General features: G+C 38.3%; 1 protein-coding gene across 1 annotated transcript in view; it reads left to right on the top strand.

Moving 5' to 3' along the window:
• LOC131140012 (uncharacterized protein C14orf132) overlaps positions 1 to 22675 on the top strand; it is a 50923-nt gene extending 28248 nt beyond the window's left edge. The window contains exon 2 of the mRNA XM_058090046.2: positions 19359 to 22675. Within this exon, the coding sequence (XP_057946029.1) occupies positions 19359 to 19595 (237 nt within the window). The 3' untranslated portion in view covers positions 19596 to 22675. The remainder of the gene's footprint in view (positions 1 to 19358) is intronic.
• The last annotated feature ends 410 nt before the right edge of the window (positions 22676 to 23085 follow it).

Here is a 23085-nt window from a genome sequence, read left to right as displayed (position 1 = left end):
TTAGTTCAGACAGACCCTTGTAACCTGCCTAGCTCAGACAGCTCCATTAGACGACAGCGCAACCACTGAGCTAAAAGCCCAGACTGCAACGTCCAGTGTGACTCTTAAGCTGTAATGAGGGAGTGAAGTACCAACATACTGTACATTTGCACATCCACACTAGCTGTATGCCCGTCTGGTTCAAGTATAGCACCACATCCAAAGTTGACAGAGTCGAGAGCACTAAAAGCCCAGATTGTCACGCTCTGTGAACTTGCCTGTGTGACGTTGTTGTTTATGTTCCCTTGAGGCCTTAGTTCCAGTTTTTGTGCCCTTATTTTGGTTTGACTCCTATTTCGTTCAGGTGCACATTCAGATTCCTGGTCGGAGCGTTGCTTATTGTCTTTCAAGCTAATGATTACCTGTATGTATATTGTACATTGAATAGTCTGCAATGAAAATATCATAATATTAATAATCATCATGACCATTGCCACTGTTACAGTAAGCTTTTGGAGATATTGTCTTTGTTAAGATGATGATAATGATGATGATGATTATTATTATCAATATTTGTACACTTTCATCATGATGAAATCATCATGATGATGATGATTATTATCAATATTTGCACACTTTCATCATCATCATCATCTTAACAAAGACAATATCTCCAAAAGCTTACTGTAACAGTGGCAACGGTCACGATGATTATTAATATTATGATATTTTCATTGCAGGCTATTCAATCATTAGCTTGAAAGACAATGACGATGATGATGATTATTATCAATATTTGTACACTTTCATCATCATCATCATTACACATACATTGTTTTGCACACCAAATGAAATCCTATCTACTTTATGTACCACATTCCCATGAAGGGAAAATTCCAAACAACAAGAAGCCTCCCCGTGTACGTCCAGTGGACGTCCAGTCTTTTTTGACATTCCTGCCACTGCACATCAGCATTTATCTATTCAATGTACATTTTACCGCCTTTACGCCAACATGTCAAGACTATCAAGTTGACGTCGAGCAAGGCTTAGCAACCCACAACTACATCCTGTTCCCCTTTCACACAGGCTATGAAAGACCGAATGACATCTGCATGAAAGGGAAAATTCAAAACACTGGGACAGAAATGGGAAGTCTGACACTCACTTCTACTGTCCTCTTATGTTGAAAACAATTCCGGAATTGCAGACAGGAAGCGGATTCGGCCAATAAAAACAGAATCTACTGTTTGTGCGTGGAATCTGGCGCAAATTGAGAAACACTGGGTGAAATGCTGCCATTGTAAGGAGACGGAACGGATGGTGACTGTGGCGGTCTTGCAAGTCCTGAGAAAATTTTTTATTCTTGCACCCAGTTCGTCTTAAACATCAACAGACATTCTCAACACGCATGTGGCCTTCAAAATAACAGCGCTGTTTGTCACTTCCTTCGTGTGAAAACCCTTACTTACGAGTGTCTTAAAAAATATCTTAGACTGATAATTGCATCAGTAACTACAATTTTCTTAACCACAAGCACAGGCATTACAGTTTGTTGAGGATTTAGTTGCGTGCGGAGGCAAAATTGCTCAATGAGGTATTGCAGTGATTCCCATACCTAATGGTGATTTCCAAGATTTCCGATAAATATTGTCTGTCATTTTATATTAAGCCAGACAATAAAATGGAACGTGTACTCTACAGCTAGTTTCCCCGGGGAGACAATAAAGAGTGGCACAGCTGTGCCAAAATCATCAAAACAGTTGTGTTACAATTCTAAAAAAATAAATATGTATTTATAGGTATAAAATATGTGTGAGGGGGTACGCGAGGTATGATGAAAAGGATATGTAGGTAAACAAGACAAAAAAGTAAGTATATACCATGGGGGGGGGGGGGGGGGGGGCTGGAGAAGTCACCCAGAAAAATATCCCGCCATTGGTGGGCTCTGTATAGGCAGCTAAAGCGGCTCTGATGTGGCTATGTGATTGTGTGAAAGAGGCTAGTGTTGTGTTCAAATACCGTATGAAAATCTAGGGCCCCTCAAACTCAATGCTTTCTTTCCCTGTTTATGAAGCACTCTTATCCTTCTTTTCTGTATAGCAGTGTGTACAAATGGTGCTCTATAAATAAATTGCCTTGCCTATTTATCTTGGGGGGGGGGACAGTTTTCTATTGCCGTTTTATCACCGCTTTGTTACCACGACTCTACTTATTATTGATGCATTTCCATTGATGAATACTTCAGTGTTACGTATACTCCACTGTGTCCACTGTGCTCAGTTTTCCTGCAGCCCTCAGTGTCCTCAAAGACTCACAGCAAACACTCCTACATTGTTATGGTTAGCGGAATAAGTAATAAGACTTACAGGACCATACAGTATGAAGTCCCTAATGAGCTACACGCGTTGTTAATCCGAGTGTTTGCATAAGATCACTAAACCTTCCCGCCTTTTGTTTTTGTGCTTCTATGTGCAATAAACAGTGTTTGTTGTTCTACAACAATAATGCAAAAGCATCATTAATTACGGCCCGTGTACGTGGAGACAACAAAGCAAACTGAGGAAGGAAAAAAAAATACCATTGTGGTCAAAATGCCACAGGGTCATTTCCATGCAACCAAAACGCTTCATCATCACTTTTTATGTTCCTACTCTGATTGTCAGCTTCAATTTGTCCTAAATACACAGCAAGTTCTCCTGTATTTATTATTTTATACTTCAGTATATACAGTGAAGAAAATAAGTATTTGAACACCCTGCTATTTTGCTATTTCTCCCACTTAGAAATCATGGAGGGGTCTGAAATTTTCATCGTAGGTGCATGTCCACTGTGAGAGAGATAAACTAAAAAGAAAAATCCAGAAATCACAATGCATGATTTTTTAACAATTTATTTGTGTGATACAGCTGCTAATAAGTATTTGAACACCTGAGAAAATGAATGTTAATATTTGGTACAGTAGCCTTTGTTTGCTATTACAGAGGTCAAACGTTTCCTGTAGTTTTTCACCAGGTTTGCACACACTGCAGGAGGGATCTTGGCCCACTCCTCCACACAGATCTTCTCTAGATCAGTCAGGTTTCTGGGCTGTCGCTGAGAAACACGGAGTTTGAGCTCCCTCCAAAGATTTTCGATTGGGTTCAGGTCTGGAGACTGGCTGGGCCATGCTAGAACCTTGATATGCTTCTTACGGAGCCACTCCTTGGTTTTCCTGGCTGTGTGCTTCGGGTCGTTGTCGTGTTGGAAGACCCAGCCACGACCCATCTTCAATGCTCTGACAGAGGGAAGGAGGTTGTTCCCCAAAATCTCACAATACACGGCCCCAGTCATCCTCTCTTTAATGCAGTGCACTCGTCCTGTCCCATGTGCAGAAAAACACCCCCAAAGCATGATGCTACCACCCCCATGCTTCACAGTAGGGATGGTGTTCTTCGGATTGTACTCTTCATTCTTCTTCCTCCAAACACGCTTATTGGAATTATGACCAAAAAGTTCTATTTTGGTCTCATCTGACCATAAAACTTTCTCCCATGACTCCTCTGTATCATCCAAATGGTCATATGCAAACTTAAGACGGGCCTTGACATGTGCTGGTTTAAGCAGGGGAACCTTTCGTGCCATGCATGATTTCACATCATGACGTCTTAGTGTATTACCTACAGTAACCTTGGAAACGGTGGTCCCAGCTCTTTTCAGGTCATTGACCAAGTCCTGTCGTGTAGTTCTGGGCTGATTCCTCACCTTTCTTAGAATCATTGAGACCCCACGAGGTGATATCTTGCATGGGGCTCCACTCCGATTGAGATTGACCGTCATGTTTAGCTTCTTCCATTTTCTAATGATAGCTCCAACAGTGGACCTTTTTTCACCAAGCTGCTTGGTAATTGCTCCGTAGCCCTTTCCAGCCTTGTGGAGGTGTACAATTTTGTCTCTGGTGTCTTTGGACAGCTCTTTGGTCTTCGCCATGTTACAAGTTAAAGTCTTACTGATTGTATGGGGTGGACAGGTGTCTTTATGCAGCTAACGACCTCAAACAGGTGCATCTGATTCAGGATGATACATGGAGTGCAGGTGGACTTCTAATGGGCAGACTAACAGGTCTTTCAGGGTCAGAATTCTAGATGATACACAGGTGTTCAAATACTTATTTGCAGCTGTATCACACAAATAAATTGTTAAAAAATCATGCATTGTGATTTCTGGATTTTTCTTTTTAGTTTATCTCTCTCACAGTGGACATGCACCTACGATGAAAATTTCAGACCCCTCCATGATTTCTAAGTGGGAGAAATAGCAAAATAGCAGGGTGTTCAAATACTTATTTTCTTCACTGTATATATATATATATATATATATATATATATATATATATATATATACATTAAATTGTTTCTGTAAAAATATAGTAATTAAAAAAAATATTTTAAGTGTTAAAAAGGAATATTTATATAATATATTTTATAATTATAATTTATATAATTTTATTTTTAATTTATTTTAATTTTAATTATATATTATTATTTTTAATTATAATTATATAATTATATAATTTAGAATTATATTATATATATTTATATAATAATATAGCATATAATATATATAATAATAATATATATTTATATAATAAAACAAATGTAAAAATTAAATAAATACTTTTTTTAACTGTGCAAAATGATAGTCAATGGCTATATTTCACTCTGTTTAAGCTTTAAACAGTACTTGAATAGACCTCATCATTTCTTTAGAAAAAAAATGTCAGTTCTTAATGTTTTATGCACTAAGTCTTGCCCTGGGCGCCATCTATGCAGTATGTAGCAGCAGCCAGAGAAAGGTGGCATGTGAGCGTGCTGGGCGCCTTTTAATTGAAACTGCATCACAATGCAAAATGCATGAGCAAGTCGTGCTTCTATTATTTTGAAGTGAAGTGTGATATTGCACACTATGAAATATGTTCCTGGACTATGATATGTTCCTTGGTGTAAACTGTACCATAAAAACACATGCTGCACATAATCAGGTTTATACATATTTAAAATATGTGCTTCCATTAATGATTTATGGTCTTTGGCTTTGGGGGGGAAAGGCATATTATGCCCATTTTGCAAAAAATGTGAGTGATGGATAACGACATGTAACTGTAGTAAGTTATAATAATAAACTAAATTATGTTTTGGTCTGCTTTCATATTATTTAGCCTCTCATTAAACATTTAAAGAAACAATACATGGTAATTCATTACAAAAACTAATAATAATTTAAAAAATCACATTTTTGTCATTTGACACATTTTTTAGCATTAGCATTTAGCATTTTTAGGGAATTCTATTACTTTTTTTAACTGCTATTTTAAATTGTGGGAAATAAATACATATAAATGATAAAATAAATGTGATATAAATATAAATATATATATAATAAAATATAAAATGAAAGAAAAAAACATAGGCAAAACTAGATTTTGAGATTTTTTTCTTAGAAATTACTTCAAAAGGTAGAAAGCCATTCAAAAAAATGCTGCTGCTCTACAGTATGTTGAATTTAATAGATTTGAATGCACTTTCCTGTATGCAGTTTGGCAAAAGTAATAAAATATAATTCAGTCTTCTTCTCACCAAATTATATTTTGTGTCACAAATTTCCCTCAACAAGACATTGTTTCAAATTAAATTTTAGCAAATGCATTTAGGATCAATTATGACTAATGCAGAGGATTCGGCAGTTTTTAAAACAAGATGTAAGTTTGTAAATGTATCCTCCCCTGGTTTATCTCAGGAATAAAAAAAGAGTGATGTTACATACACACAAAATTTGAACACAACATAAACAATACTGTGACCTGTGTTCTGAAAAAACATGAATTGACGGCAGACGATGACTTCTAGTGAATCCCCAGGGATCCCCCCCTAGTGTGATATAATATTTATGTTTTCACACACACACAGCTATGCGAGCTTTGTCCCCAGCTGGCAGGAATAAGAAATCACTTTTTGTCAGCAGGGGTGATTCTCATTTCATAATTGATTTATTTGATATCATCTTGTATTGGTGACTGCAAATTAGCAGCATACATCAAGGCCGGATGTACACACGCATTTCTCCCATCTCTCATATTTTTGAAACGTTTTTTCCTGACATGCCCATTACTGGTCTCATTTATTTGCCTGTGCATTTCACGCAGAACCATGCAAAGCAGGACCAGATCCTGCAAAATTGGTCATCAGAACCATAATGCAGAAAACTGGGCTTTGTGGGGGCATAGGTGTGGCCCATTACATACAGTAATGGGCTGCCTCTTTTTTATATATATGTATGTTATGTTTAAAATACCCAGAAAAGATATGTGTTTATGTCTTATTATTATTATTATTATGGAAAATGGGCAAAATTCCCCAAAAAGTACAGTTTTCTTTTAAGGCAGAGGTCTCAAACACGCGGCCCGCGGGCCAAATGTGGCCCGCAGGACACTAGTTTGAGGCCCCCGCTTTGATATGAAAGTTTAATGTTAGTGCGGCCTGCGCAAGTTTGATATGGATGCTGTATGGTATCATGTACCCAGAAAAAATTATTACGTTTGATTAATGTTCATGTTAAAGGTTAAATAACTGTTAATAGTTATCCTCCCTATCCGTGTGGAAGTGGTAAGTTTTTGGCTATTTAAGTTTAAAGGAAATAACTTGAAGGCTACCGTTTAGGTCGCTAGCTCTCTAGTTTGCGAGTTAGCATGTGTCTCAAGACCCTGCAGTTGCGCAATATGTTGTAAATAAAAAAGTATAAATGTGACTATAGTCGTGTTTTGTCATGTCTACAGGGCTCTAATAATGCTTTGTTCATTTTAATCTGAAAAAAATTATTTGTCTACCCACCAAATATATGTGGTTTCTTAAGTTTTTATTATTTGCCGTTTTATTATTATTATTGTATTTATTTATTACTGATTGATTGATTTTCTTTATTCTTGATTTGTTTATTTATTTTTCATCTTATTTTGTGTAGAAAAATAAAAAGTAAGATATTTGAGAACAGTGGAATGTTTTATCAGAGCTTTTTTTGTAGAAAATCAGAACCAAATCAAAGTTTATTAATTTTTCTGTTTTTAATAAATGCGTTTTGTTTTTTTTTTTTGTTTTTTGAAAACCAGATGCGGCCCAGTCTCGCCCAGACCCTAGCACCAGTAGCCCCCAAGTAAATTGAGTTTGAGACCCCTGTTTTAAGGCCTGTAATCATATATTAAACAAATGATTTTTTACCTTATTCCTTTGTTCTGTGCCACTTCTTTTCATAGCTTTGCAGAGGCTTTATCAATCCTTTCATCAGTGCTGACAAACTGGCGCAGGTGTCAAGCACAGATCACGTCACACTTGTTCTACTGAGTTATTTAGGAAGAAAAAAGGCCTCCTGGGCTGCTGGGACAGAGGGGAAAAAATAATCAATGAGGACAGAGCTGTAAATCTGAGTACTTGGATCAACCTGTGCCTGAAAGTGGAGGTCTTAAGAAGCCTGAGAGGGTGAACAAGCTTCCTTAAAACTGCTGCAAATCTCCCAGCAGAGTTATGTTTACAGACGTGGCAGAGTAACGCTGCATACAATGTATGTATTCTTCTGTTTTCTGGATGTGTCGTTGTTGCTCCACACAGTGTCTACTGCCTTAGCACATCAGAATGTTTGTTTTGTTTGACATGTTTTTTTCTACGGTATATATTACCTCCATTGAGATTATAAAGCAGCTTGTCTGTTGGAGGCCTCATGGAGGCCTTGTTTTTACAAAAAATAAGTTACAGTAGGGGCTGCACGGTGAACGAGTGGTTAGCGTGCAGACCTCACAGCTAGACCAGGGTTCAATTCCATCCTCGGCCATCTCTGTGTGTGAAGTTTGCATGTTCTCCCCGTGCATGCGTGGGTTTTCTCCGGGTACTCCGGTTTCCTCCCACATTCCAAAAAAAAGACAGCTGACAACAAACAACAAAAAGACAGCTGGGATAGGCTCCAGCACCCCCCGCGATCCTTGTGAGGAAAAGCGGTAGAAAATGAATGAATTAATGAAAGTTACAGTAGAAGCTCCAATGTCGTACACAAAATGTTCCAGTCGATTTATTTGGATTTTGTTCTCAGTAAATATGAATAATAAATAGACATAATCAGAGGGGCAACAGGGGTGGGACAGCAGCTGTCCAGCCACTTTCTATACCATTGGCCTCTTTAGGGTCGTGGGGTATGCTTGATCCTAGGGATGAGCGAGTGCAATGCAACACGAGCCGTCTCGTTAGAGCCGGTCACTGTGTGCGACTGGCCAATCACATTGCATGACGAGTGAATACATAATGAGCATTTTCTTTAAACACGAATACGGATAATGACTAATGTACTCCTTCCATACTTAAAAATGCATTATTAATACAATAATAATAAATAATAATAATACATTTTATTTGTATACTGCTTTTCAAAATACTCAAAGACACTTTACAGAAAATAGAGTTGAATAAAAACAAGTAAACAGAGTAAAAGATACGTTAAATACAACATTCATTCGTTTATACACAGTTAAAACATGCAGGCACAGCAGTCAGGTATAAAAAGTTAAAGTTAAGCATTAAAAACAGTGGGATTTTAGTTTGTATATAATATTTTATATTCATTCATTCATTTTCTACCGCTTTTTCCTCACGAGGGTCGCTGGGGTGCTGGAGCCTATCCCAGCTGTCTTCAGGCGAGAGGCGGGGTACACCCTGGACTGGTCGCCAGCCAATCACAGGGCACATATAGACAAACAACCATTCACACTCACATTCATACCTATGGACAATTTGGAGTCGCTAATTAACCTAGCATGTTTTTGGAATGTGGGAGGAAACCGGAGTACCCGGAGAAAACCCACGCATGCACGGGGAGAACATGCAAACTCCACACAGAGATGGCCGAGGGTGGAATTGAACCCTGGTCTCTTAGCTGTGAGGTCTGCGTGCTAAACACTCAACCGCCGTGCCGCCCTAATATTTTATATAGTTTATGTAAACTATTAGTTTAATATACTCGTTGATAACAGGTATCCAGCTCATCCCATCACTTGAGGTGAGAGGGAGGGTATACTCTGTCCAAATGAGACGCCACGTGCGTGAAAGCTTATTTTTCTAAGCTGGGACTTTGGACTCAATTCTCCGACCCTTTTGTCTGACAGGCATTTTATATGCAACACCAAAATTGTCAAATTGTACAACTTTAAGGGCATTTAACTTCCTAGGTTCTGCTGTATTTACTTTGCACGGGGAGAACATGCAAACTCAACACAGAGATGGCCCAGGATGGAATTGAACCTGCGCTAGGGTGCGTCAAAAAACACAATTATTGAATTTTGATATGGCTGGGTACTAAAAGTGTTCCAATATATGTAGAAACAACACATACAAAATATTTTTCCAATACATGATTATTTAGGGGCGGCACGGCGGTTTAGTGGTTAGCGCGCAGACCTCACAGCTAGGAGACTAGGGTTCAATTCCACCCTCTGCCATCTCTGTGTGGAGTTTGCATGTTCTCCCCGTTCATAAGAAAAAAATGGAATGCCAGCCAAATTCATTCATTCATTCATTTTCTACCGCTTTTTCCTCACGAGGGTCGCGGGGGGTGTCTATTCCAGCTGTCTTCGGGAAGTACCGCATCAAAACAAAGACTTCAGGCACAACAAAATGGAGCATGATGCATTGTGAGACACTAAAGCTTTTTTTTTTTTTTTTGTCAGGTAAAACAACAGTTGTGGTTCTATCCTACAGCTGCCGTGCGCTGTCATTAACTGTGCTCTGGATGCCAAGCACACTACAGTCCATTCTTCACACTGCAGGGGTCCTCCTCAGAGTCTGTTTTCCCCCTCCAGAACAGCTTGTTTCTCACGAGGACACAAGCCTTTCCCTCTCGTTTTACAATATCATCGCAGCATGCACAAACTCACTTGAGAGAGACATTTTTTTTTTCAATTCCGTCTATTGGATAATAACATTTACAAATACACATTTTTAGGGACATATTTTAGAAGTGGTTTCAGGGAGCGCTTAACTGGTGGCGGAAGCAATTAAGCTTCATTCCATTTCACAATTACCGTGCTCAACCATGTCACGCCATGAACAGCTGTGGAGAATGAATCAGGCTGTGGGAGAAGAGCAGGTGGAAGGAGACTGTAGGAATAACCCCGATTGCATGTCTCTTCTGTATAAACAATCGGAACAGATGGATGCTATTGGTGTGTACGGGTTTTCTACATCCATCCATACATTTTTTCCAGTCATCCGGATCCGGGGTCTCGGAGGCAGCAGTCAGAGTAGGGAAGTCCATTCTTCCCTGTCCCTGGCCTGCTCTTCCACTTCCACTGGGAGGACAATGGTCAGTGTTCCCTGGCAGGCTGTGAGACATAATCCTTCCTGTGTTTGGTCAGCCATGGGGAGGTTTTTCTACTATGACATCATATTGTGTTGGAAGTACTTTAGTATTTCATACATCACACATCTAATTATGTCATTGCTGTGTGAAAACTCACACAGCTTCAGCATTATCTATGGCAGTGATCTTCAACCACTGTGCCGCGGCACACTAGTGTGCCTTGAGAAATTGTTAGGTGTGACCGTGAGGAATTATCCAATATCACTTTTTATAATTAACATTCGTTAATCATCATTTGCAAATATTATGTCAATATCCACGTATACGTGCATTTGGTTTATTTGCTCAAACAGAAAGAATTTAACCTTTGTATACGCCTCATTCCGAAAAAATAGTGCCAATCCGAATGAATATTCATTCATTCATTCATTTTCTACCGCTGTTTCTTCACGAGGGTCGCAGGGTGTGCTGGAGCCTATCCCAGCTGTCTTTGGGCGAGAGGCGGTTTACACCCTGGACTGGTGGCCAGCCAATCACAGGGCACATATAGACAAACAACCATTCACACTCACATTCATACCTATGGACAATTTTTTTGGACTGGCCAATTAACCTAGCATGTTTTTGGAATGTGGGAGGAAACCGGAGTACCCGGAGAAAACCCACGCATGCACGGGGAGAACATGCAAACTCCACACAGAGATGGCCGAGGGTGGAATTGAACCCTGGTCTCCTAGCTGTGAGGTCTACGCGCTAACCACTCGACCGCCGTGCCGCCCGCCGAATGAATATATAATGTAATATTCCTTTCCCCAATCCGACTGAGGTATCTTGTAGCCGCTCAAACGGAAAGTTGTCAGGGTGCGTTTTTCTTCTTCTGTTGTTTATTGGCGGTTGGCAAGCAGCTTTCGTGTGCATTAGCGCCATCTGTGGAACAGAATCTAAACCCTTCTATACGCCATTCACAAGTCCATAAGTCAAAAGAAAATATATATCTATATAAAACATGTACCGAGTTGAATTATAAAATATTAGCAAGCTTGAATTTGATCTTTTCCTGGTTAAATTTATCATATCGCATGCTCAGATATGACGTAACACGCAGCTCCAGACGTTCTTCAGTTTTAAAAATGGAGGCCAGCAATCGGCACTGGACTGATACGGAAAGTTTGTTTTTGATCCAAACTAAATTTCAAGACTGGACAAATACGGAATTATTCCAACAAGTGAAAGAACAACTCGGGGAAGTCGATATCACGTGATGTTGGTGTTTACGTTTTACTGGGCATGCCCCATTGACTATTCTGGTTGATTATAGCAACGCATGCAGACAAGAGATTGGAATGTTCCCTTCCATGTATACCATTGTTTCCGGAAAAGTCATTCGGAAAGAGAAAAACTCCTCATGTAAAAACATGGCTACTGTCGAGTGTCTGTGGTGTAAAGACTGACAGAGCAATGTAATATTGGTCCGTGTGGCAACACCTAGCTCCTTCCTCCTATAGACTTAGTGATGTTTTCCAATGTAAAAAAAAACGTGCCGTGGCTCAAAAAAGGTTGAAAAACACTAATCTATGGAGTTATTCTACAATCATGGAAAATTGTCACAATGTTACGACTATAGGGTGACTTTTGGCACTAATCTTGGCACTGTCTTGCAGTACCACACACAACAGCAGGTGGCGCTTTTGATTCGAATTGAGATTGTTCGGATAAGTAGACATCCCCATCAGCATTGTAGTCCATTAACTCTGACTTAACCCCCTTATTTATGTCTAGGAAGTCTTATTTTATATTATTATGTCCACTATATTATATAATACAAGAGTAAGTGACTATAGGGGTGTTATTCCATGTCTAGAGGTCTCTAATAGTTTTAAAATGTATTTAGAAGATCGCATACAGGTTTTCTATGCACTAAGTATGAAACTATTGTATTCATATAAAAGAAATCCTACTTAATTGAAATTGATGGGTATGAGGGGTTACTGTATATCAAATACACATTTTTTGTATACACAAATACAAAAACACCTCATTTTGAATTACTATAAAATACTTCTCCACAAGAGAGGAGTAATATGACATAAAACATATACAGTATATGCAAGAACAATGCTGAAAATATCAGTATGTGAAGTCTTATGGTACAGGCTGAGTAAGGAAGTCAAACAATACACTAAGATGAGCGACTTCAAGAAACAATACAAGCAGTTGATGTTTGCAAAATACAAAAAAAAGGAGTCTTGAACTATGCTTATTTCTACTCATCTATTGTGCATTCTGAGTCAAGTGTCAAGTTGGATGACCTTTTATCACAGATTGACCAGGTCATCAAGGATCATCAAGGATTAAACTACATCCCACTAGCATGTCGGACCCAATGTGATACATAGAGTATACAAACTTTGTGAAAACAACAAAAATCTTTGTTTATTGAGGCAACACGGTCATTAGTAGGAATTTGACAGATGGGTTAGCTTCATGTTGTAAATGGGGAGAACATGATGTGACAGTAGCATCTGTCATGATACATTTCCCTTCGCTTTGGCTCGCAAATAGTAAACCATCTGGCTTGAAGATCACAAGGACTTGAATCATATCAATGCACCGCAGGCAGATGTATCGCATGCCTCATAGCTGGCTGCTGCGGTTCTACTCTATATTTTAGCAGGAGGGGTCAGATGGTAAGAATTTTAAAAGGTGTGTCGTTGCTTTTGGATATCAGACACGGGGGTAACAGGATCTGACAGTAGCGTTTCTAGCTGTCAGCATGGTTTCCTTATGCTAGGATGGACAAATTTGGGAATATCTGGTCGGAGATTGCAGGGTGTTTCAGCTAAAGGGAAACAAGTGTGCAAAATGTTTTTTGCCAGAGCTTTTAGCCTCTTATCTTGAATACGACCTGACAGTGTTATTCCCAGAATGCATTCCTCCAAAACAAAGATTTTCAATTAGAAGTATAAATGGCTAAAGAAGACAGGTGATGCTGCATTCAGGACAGGTTGGAATCCCAAGTTAGATTCCAGTTTAGCCCCTATATAAGATGGCATTTTTCCATCTTTGTGCCATGTCGCTGTTCTGTACAAATGGAACCGACATCGGTAATACCTAGAACTAGTATCAAAAGCTCAAAATAGGAGTTGGGTTGGGATTCGTAGTAATATTCCGCAATATCTGAGCTTCACTTCTGTGTAAATCAGGGGTCTCAAACTCACGGCCCGCGGGCCAAATGCGGCCCGTGGGATGCTCGTTTGAGGCCGCCTTGATATGAAAGTTGAATTTTTTTTTTCATTTGTTTCTTATTTATTTTTCCATCTTATTTTGTGTTGAAAAATAAGAATTAACATTAAACATTTATTTAATAATTTAATAATAAATAAAAAATTATTTGTTAATTTGTTTCATTTGTTTTTTGATTTGCTTATTTATTTTACAATCTTATTTTGTGTCAAAAAATAAAAATTAACATTAAACATTTATTTAATTTAATTTTTAATTTACTTAATTTGATAATTAAAATTAAAACAATTAAAAATTAATTTATCAAAATTTATAATAATTTATAATAATTTAATGTTTTGTCAGAGCTTTTCTAAAGAACCAAAGCACTGAAAAAGTGGAGGGTATAGCAGAAGCATTGAAGACTATTATAATATATATATTTATTAATATTTAATATAATTAATATTTATTAATATTTTTATTATATTTTTATTTATATATATATATTATTTTTCTATATAATTTTTTTAAAATTATTTTTCTTTTACCTGATGTGGCCCGGCTTCACCCAGACCCTAGCTCCAGTGGCCCCCAGGTAAATTGAGTTTGAGACCCCTGGTGTAAATAATTGCTGCATCTGGTGCAGCAATTTTATGAAATCCCTATTTGAAAGATGCTTTGGAGTTAACACAAAGCAATCCAGTCAAACATAAATAAAAAAAAAAAAAACATGGTTGATGACAGGTTTATGTTTTGTTGCTGAAGGCTAATCTTTCATGTATGCAGTACGTTGCGGTACATTGCCTGTAATGCACAAATCCTCAATGAACTATGATTTTGAGTTGTGTTTTCCATATCGAACGGAGGTCAGAACTTTGTGAACAACTGTTGAAGGCTTTACCTGATAGAAAACGTCCTAGTCAAGCGAGTAGTACTTTTCGATCTGGCGTTTGTTCAACCAACTCCAGTGACTTTTCCATAAGTTCCCATCACCTCTTTCTTGTGCTGAAGGATTACCATATGGAGTACCATATTGTACAGTGCCACAGAAGTCGCTGATCCATGAAATGTCAATAAGCATCCGCTCCCTGCCAGTTATGCATAGGGGATGACCATCTCCGCCCACTTAAGTGCTAAGATACTTTGGAATACTCCCCTCCTGAGGTCTCCACTGAGTTTCCCTTCGTTCCATTAGTGATCAGCCTCTTGCTGCACTTCTGTCATGCACAACATGCACATGGGAATTGTGACTTTGAAGAAAAGCCACAAGAGCATCCCTATAGCTATATTTATGTATTTCTGCACATATTACATCTATAGGCAGAGCATTGATGAATAAATACATAAAAGTAAAAAAAACAGCAAATAACACCAATGAAATATTTAGATCTCAGCAACATCCACTGGAATATTTTTGCACACTTTGTTTCATACACTACACTTCTCAATTTATGCAAACAACTCGCTTCTGTGGACTTACTGAATAAAACATAAATATAAAGAATGCAGACAAGGTTGAGAGCTTGTGTTCGCATCAGAGTGAATGTTGGAAAAAGTCAAAGTAACAGGAGGCTTTGTGTGTTATTTTTTTAAACAGATTTCAGAACGATTTGCTTATTTTACAATAAATATTTATACTGCATCATATTTATAAAATGATATAAATATTTATTTTTCCCAAAATCATTTCCAGAACAATATAAATTACATAATATTATAATATTTTGAAACATGTAGACATTTTGCACTTTACTTTTTAACTTAATATAATCATAAATATAGAGAACAAAAAATTCTCTCTGTGTTGTTTCTAATGCAGGGTCTCTGCAAGTGTTCCCATTTCACATCCATTCTTGCATCATAGTACAAAATATATGATGAAAATCAGAGGGTCCACTGGTTGTGCTCGCTAAATTCTGACTGGGTTGTGCAGGTACTTTCATTGCGTTTTGTAGTTAGATTATATTGTCCTCAAAAATCAAAACATTGTGCTCGCAACTTTCAATATGTACAACATACATAAAAGAGAAAGATGCGTTCATGTCTCACCTAAGATATTTGGATGATGGGCAAAATTTTAAAAAACAAAAAAGGGCAGTTTTCCGCAGACATTTTAGGGGCCTTAAATACAAATGATTTCATGTTAGACATGTTGGATTCTCGTGTTAAACGATACCAAAGTTTCAGATAATGAGGTTTGCGCATTTGGAAGTGAGCCCTAAAAGAAGTTTGGGATGGCTAAAAACGCTGGGTTTGAAAAGGCGTGGTAAAACCGTTCCTTTGTGATGTCACAGAGGGGCGCACTTCCTTATATGGCCCGTAGTGAGGAAGCACTTTGGGCGTGTGACCAATCACAGCAGAGTGGGCATGCCCAGAGGCGGGCTGTGGGTAGAGTGGAATGGAATGGAATGGAATGGAATAGAATAGAATAGAATAGAATAGAATAGAATAGAATAGAATAGAATAGAATAGAATAGAATAGAATAGAATAGAATAGAATAGAATAGAATAGAATAGAATAGAATAGAATAGAATAGAATAGAATAGAATAGAATAGAATAGAATGGAATGGAATGGAATGGAATGGAATGGAATAAAATAAAATAAAAAATAAAATATTTTAAAAAGTAATCAACAGACTGCTTAGGCGGGAAGCACAAATCGAAGGAAATAGCTGGAATTGGTGCAGATTCTGCAAAATCGAAAAAAATGTATTGTGTGTAGCCGCTCTATAGAGACCACAGCTCAATACAAAGGGTTGAAAAATTAGCATAATAGGTCCCCTTTTTTTCATCCATGAACATTCCACTCAAATATGAAACGAAAAAAAATCTGTAACGGTTGTACAAATTTTAACAGAAGGAATCATGTAATTTATTAAGCAGTTATGTAAAAATTTTGAAAATAAAAAGTCCGGGAAAAATACCAGATCTGAGTCACCGCTCCACATGGCAAGTTTTCATGGAAATCGGTTTTATTTTACATAATCCAGCTCACTAGCAAACAATGCAAGGACAATCTGTTTGACAGAGATAACAGGGATCAGCATGTATTGCATTTTCCTACCCATTTGCATCAATTGTCAAAAGACATTTAAACACCTCTGTGTATCACAGCACAGCGCATTTGCTACAAAATATTCAAGTGGATGCTAACACGACAGACTACTGACTATACTGACTATTTTATGTTAGTGAATGAAGTGAAGAGGTATGGTATGGGGGTGGCGCAGGTTTACTGGACACGGTGCACGCCTGTCTGGCTCCATCATGCTCGTGTTCACAGCAGACGCTCCACGGTTTGTGTCATGTCATCATTCACCACCAGGGGCCAAGGAGCGCTTTCGAAACAGTTCCCCAAGCCTCGTGTGCCAGGGAAGACCTGAAGCATGTGTGTGTGTGTGTGTGTGTGTGTGTGTCTGAGAGAGAGAGAGAGTGAGCAAATGAGGAAGCATGAATTTCAGTGTATGCGAGAGTGCAACATCCCTCCGAGGTATTTTTAGCATTGTTTTTCAGCCTCCCTCAGCAGAGAGTGTTTTCTGGTCGAAGCCAGCTACACGAATTTCTCAATCACACACACACACACACAGACACACCCTCCCCCCACCCCGCCATCAATGAAGGAAAACACACACACATTAGAGCAATGAGAATGGCTATCCTTGACAAGGCTCCTTAATTGTCCAAAGCAGTACATCATTTTCACGTGACGTCTGAATTATTAATTCGGTGTTAATCAAGCACTGCTTCCCAAATGCATATACACACACACGCATGCACTCAACAAAGTGTGTGTGTGAGACTAATGCTGCCATGTTAGCATTCACACTTATATATACACAGGAGTATTTAGTACAGGGGTCTCAAACTCAATTTACCTGGGGGCCACTGGAGCTAGGGTCTGGGCGAGGCTGGGCCGCATCAGGTTTTACAAAAAAAAAAAAAAAAAGCATTTATTAAAAACAGAAAAATGAATAAAGTTTGCTTTGGTTACGATTTTCTACAAGAAAAGCTCTGATAAAACATTCCACTGTTCTCAAATATCTTACTTTTTATTTTTCTACACAAAATAAGATCAAGAATAAAGAAAAACAATCAATCAGTAATAAATAAATATAATAATAATAAAACGGCAAATAATAAAAACTTAAGAAACCACATATAGTTGGTGGGTAGACAAATTATTTTTTTCAGATTAAAATGAACAAAGCATTATTAGAGCCCTGTAGACATGACAAAACACGACTATAGTCACATTTATACTCTTTTTATTTACAACATATTGCGCAACTGCAGGTTCTTGAGACACATGCTAACTCGCAAACTAGAGAGCTAGCGACCTAAACGGTAGCCTTCAAGTTATTTCCTTTAAACTTAAATAGCCAAAAACTTACCACTTCCACACGGGTAGGGAGGATAACTATTAACAGTTATTTAACCTTTAACATGAACAATAATCAAACGTAATATTTTTTTCTGGGTACATGATACCATACAGCATCCATATCAAACTTGCGCGGGCCGCACTAACATTATCAAGGCGGGGGCCTCAAACTAGTGTCCTGTGGGCCACATTTGGCCCGCGGGCCGCGTGTTTGAGACCCCTGATTTAGTAGGAATTTGTAAAAAAAAACTAATAGCATGCTAACGAGTACAAAAATATTTTCAGATTAAACAGGGTACACACAAAGATTTCTTTGCTGGTTTAATGCTAAACACAGAAATACAGTCAATGGTGACTCCATAATAATTTAGCAGAATCAGTGTGTGGCAGAGCTTTGAGTCTTGGGCCCAAATTAAAGGTCACTCGCACTCAAATGTGACCTGACCTGACCGAGGCAGCTACAAGCTAATTTAAAAAGACTTTAATATGCAGCAGATTCTTCCAGCTGCCTAGAGAGCACCAACATTCAAGCTGCTAGCATTATGCCCCAACATCTTCCTGATTTGAGTACGCATATTAACACATGAATATGTATTAGTTTGTGATAGTGATTTGGATAAGTTAATGAGGTTATCTGTCATTAGATCAGTGGTTCTCAGTTATTTTCTCCCTTGGGGACACAAATGTTTTTCGCAATTTTAAATACTATTGACAAACTTATAATATCTATTTATGGATCTGTACTGTACAGACTGAAGTCGAGACTGAAACCAGCAACAAAATTAAGATTATTTAACATCATATTGCATGCTGAGCAAAATATGTTTACATATTGGTAGATCATTGATGGCGGCATGGCACTGGAGTGGTTAGCGCGCAGACCTCACAGCTAGGAGACGAGGGTTCAATTCCACCCTCGGCCATCTCTGTGTGGAGTTTGCATGTTCTCCCCGTGCATGCGTGGGTTTTGTCCGGGTACTCCGGTTTCCTCCCACATTCCAAAAACATGCTAGGTTAATTGACGACTCTGAATTGTCCATAGGTATGAATGTGAGTGTGAATGGTTGTTTGTCTATATGTGCCCTGTGATTGGCTGGCACTCACATTCATACCTATGGACAATTTGGAGTCGCCAATTAAGCTTGCATGTTTTTGGAATGTGGGAGGAAACCGGAGTACCCGCAGAAAACCCACGTACGCACGGGGAGAACGTGCAAACTCCACACAGAAATCAAACCTGGGTCTCCTAGCTGTGTGGCCTGCCCGCTAACCACTCGACCAGCGTGCAGCCCCTCATGAACAATACAAATATTTCCCCATATACAGTAAAGCATTCGACCTTACCGAAACCGACTGTTTCAGTTTTTGGTAACGTCAATGATTTTGTTCTTCCCTGCCAGATCCCAGTTATGACGGGAGCCTTCATGGACTCGTCACCCAACGACGACTACAGTGGCGAGCACTCGCTTTTCAACTCGTCGGCCAGCGTCCACGCCGCTGCTTCGGCTGCCTCCGTGCAAGGCCAGCAGGACGAATCTCAGTCCATGTCCAGCGATGCCATCTGGCTTTGGATCGCCATCGTCGCCACTATTGGGAACATTGTGGTCGTGGGTGTGGTCTACGCCTGCACTTTCTGATGAATCGTATGCTTCCGTGCAGAGACTAATTCTTAGAGAACCTTTAAACATCATCAGAGTGGAAGACTCTTTTTGTTAGATTCTAAGATTCTCTTAGAAACAGGACACCTGTCCGCCAAGAATCACTAGAACTTTAATTCCTCCTAAGATTGTTTCCATGTTTCCCCTTAGAACAGAAGACACTCTCACTTGCCATGCAGACATGGAGATGCGAATGGAGGTTAAATGGGGCTTGAGATTCGGGTTGATCCGGGGCCATCGCAAGCCTCTGTTGCCGCAAAGCAATTTAGGGCAGCGCTGTTTAATTATGCCTCTGAACATGGATGGTGAATGTTAAAAAATTTAGAAGGCTGGGATTTTTTCATGTCAGGCAACCCTGAGGCCCAACCCCATTAAGGCTCATATAAGGATACTTTGCGGATCAAACATGGACATACAAGAAGTGAACATTTTAACATCATTGACCCCGCATGACTATCACATCATCGAGGCCTAAATTTAACAATGCACTAATTCAATTAGCGCCGCATTTTCATCTCATCTCCATTACTGAACATTATTAGCCATGCATTATCTTTGACAGGGTTTTGTCAATGTGACCTACAGTACTGGACCCATACTTCACCCATTCTTTGCAGAAATCTGACAATCTGCTCGCTGTGACCTTGAGGTGTTTATCAACATTCATTATAACCAACAAGCTTCTACCTGCTTTGAAATGATTAGAATATTATCATACAATGATTATTCAGCCAGTGGCCAGAATATTAGTTAGAATAATAATGCCTCTAGAGGTGCCGATTTAAATGTGGCTAAAAACTGGTTAAATTGGCTACAACGACCTCAAACATCCAGTATAATAAACAGAATTGCTTCATGAAGATACAGTTTTTGCTTGTATTGTATCTCTTTATTTTTATCAGTGACAAATAGGGATGTGCATTGGACAAATTGAGTATCAATTCATTCTCATTTTAAATTTTTATATGACAAATAAAAATAAAGGAAATATTTTTGGACAAAGACTATTACTATAAACAACTCTTTATCTTAACTATACAATAGTTTTGTAATTAGATGAGATTACTCAACAGCGCCTCTGCTGTTTGCAGCCAAGTACTGCACTCAATTGATCAAGAATTAATTGAAAATTATGTCTATCCCAAAGGGAAAATATATTAACAGATGTCAAAGTAACGGTAGATTACGGCACAAAACATGTATTCTCATTCTCATTTGGTAGTACTCAGGATTAAAAATATATATATATATTATATTGAAGATATATACATGTAATACATTGTACAAATAAAACCAAAGATGAGATGAAATGTAATTCCAAGTAAATGTTCCTTTGTTGAAATCTATATCAACTCACTTCACAAGGGCGGCCAGCCAATGACCTAAAAAATGGTGGTACAACCATCGCTCATGTCTTCGCTGTCATAGTTTTCATAAATATATTCATTCATAAATCCTGCTGTTTTGTGGTTGAATATGGCCTACTATTAGTCACTAGCTCTATTAGGTATTAGTCAATTAAATCCTTTCAAGGATACATATATAAGGCATTCAGAAGAGGCATTCAAAGACATCGGGATGATATGCAATATTATACACTGGTCAGTAGGTGTCAGTAATATTGCTGTAATATTCAGTGAGACACACAAGCACCAGACTTGATTAAGGTTAAAATTTTCTTACAAAAGCATGATAATCCCGAACACTGGCTACTGTTGCGGCTATAACTTTGGTCAACGCGACTCATGGCGTCACTTCCTGTCCGCACCACTGGAACATACTTAGAGCAACACACAAGTCTTATATAAATTTTGTGTTTTTATGTTGACTATATTTTGTAATAGGAGTGTAAAGATGACTGCAGGGGTGTTATTTCATATCTGGACGGTTGTAACAATTAAAAATATATTTATATTGAAAAGGTCGTAGACAGGCCTTCTTTGATCCAACCACAAAAATATTAAATTTATAAAAAATAAATCCTACTTTGCGGAAGTTCAATCATCATGGTTGTGTCTGGAACCAATTAAACACTGGTAGTATTTTTTGAGTTGATACTTGGTGTGTTTGAACATAAAAACATTGTGTTGGACCATTTTTTTAATATTGTTTTTCTATTAATTATTATAAGTTCAAAAAAGGGAAAAATTATTTCAGCTCTATTGTTGCAGAGTGAATGAATTATTGCTGAGCTGTACTTCGTCGTTCACCGTCTCAAATGGAGACTTTAATTTTTTATTTAATTTAAGTACAGCAAAATAAGTTCTTTGTTCTCTTACATTGACACACAAAAAAAAATCCTACTCCATTCAAATGAATATAAAATCTTTGATTGTTTACTTAATTGTTGTATGTGCTTTTTAAACAGTCATTGTATCAACCGGATTTTATTTTGTTCTCCAAAATGTGAACTTGAAGTGACCACAAATATTTTGACTATTTGCGTTGCTTTCTTCATCTCGTGATAAGATTCTTAAAATAATCATCGGTCAAATGTTTAATTAGTCAAACGTATAACCCAACTTACAATTGTGACTGTATCCTAGACACAAGATGATGTAAGTATCTTAACAAGTGTAATAAATATGCGTAATAAGTACTCCTAGGAGTTTTCAGGCCTGCTTTTTAATAACTGGTTGATGGATAGAACTACTTAGAAATGTTGTAAACCACTTAAACACAATACTCCTTTTGTAAAGATGTACGCTTTTAGAATCAATGCTGTAATGTACATTGTATACTGTAAATATGGATACGGGAGCGTAAAATGCAAAAACAGGTGAGAAGTTGTTTCAGTTCTTTTTTTTGTTTTGTTTTACCTGGTGGAGGCGCCGCACTGCAGAGGCATCTCACTCGAGATTGATGCAAAGGTCCGATGTCACTGTCTGTCATTTTGACACAAAGTGTTTGGAAACCGACCGTATTTGTGTGCGTTCCGCCGAAGCTTAACTTTCTTTTATTGTTTGTTTTGATTTTAAAAAAAAGATGATTTACTGAAAGTTTTCAGCGGTAAAGCAATGCAACATTATCTTGTGTATTTGCAGTAAAAGAAAAGCTGTTTCTGACAAGTGTGTGTACTTGATTTACTGTTCCTATAAAGGCAGCTGATTCAGTTTATTTACTGTGACTGACTGACAGGGTTTCTTGTATCATGTAATACTTTAGGCTGCACGGCGGTCGAGTGGTTAGCACGCAGACCTCACAGCTAAGACACCTGAGTTCAATCCCACCCTCGGCCATCTCTGTGTGGAGTTTGCATGTTCTCCCCGTGCATGCGTGGGTTTTCTCCGGGTACTCCGGTTTCCTCCCACATTCCAAAAACATGCTAGGTTAATTGGCGACTCCAAATTGTCCATAGGTATGAATGTGAGATGGAATAGGCAGCTGGGATAGGCTCCAGCACCCCCGTGACCCTAATGATAAATGTTTTTGTGTTTTCTGGCACTAATCTTTTAGCAAGATGACTCAA

Source organism: Doryrhamphus excisus, linkage group LG14 (genome assembly GCF_037039965.1).
Source record: "Doryrhamphus excisus strain RoL-2023G ecotype Guam linkage group LG14, RoL_Dexc_Guam_v1.1, whole genome shotgun sequence".
Lineage (NCBI taxonomy): Eukaryota > Metazoa > Chordata > Actinopteri > Syngnathiformes > Syngnathidae > Doryrhamphus > Doryrhamphus excisus.
Note: the sequence above shows the minus strand (reverse complement) of the source record. Positions and strands in the feature narration are given on the sequence as shown.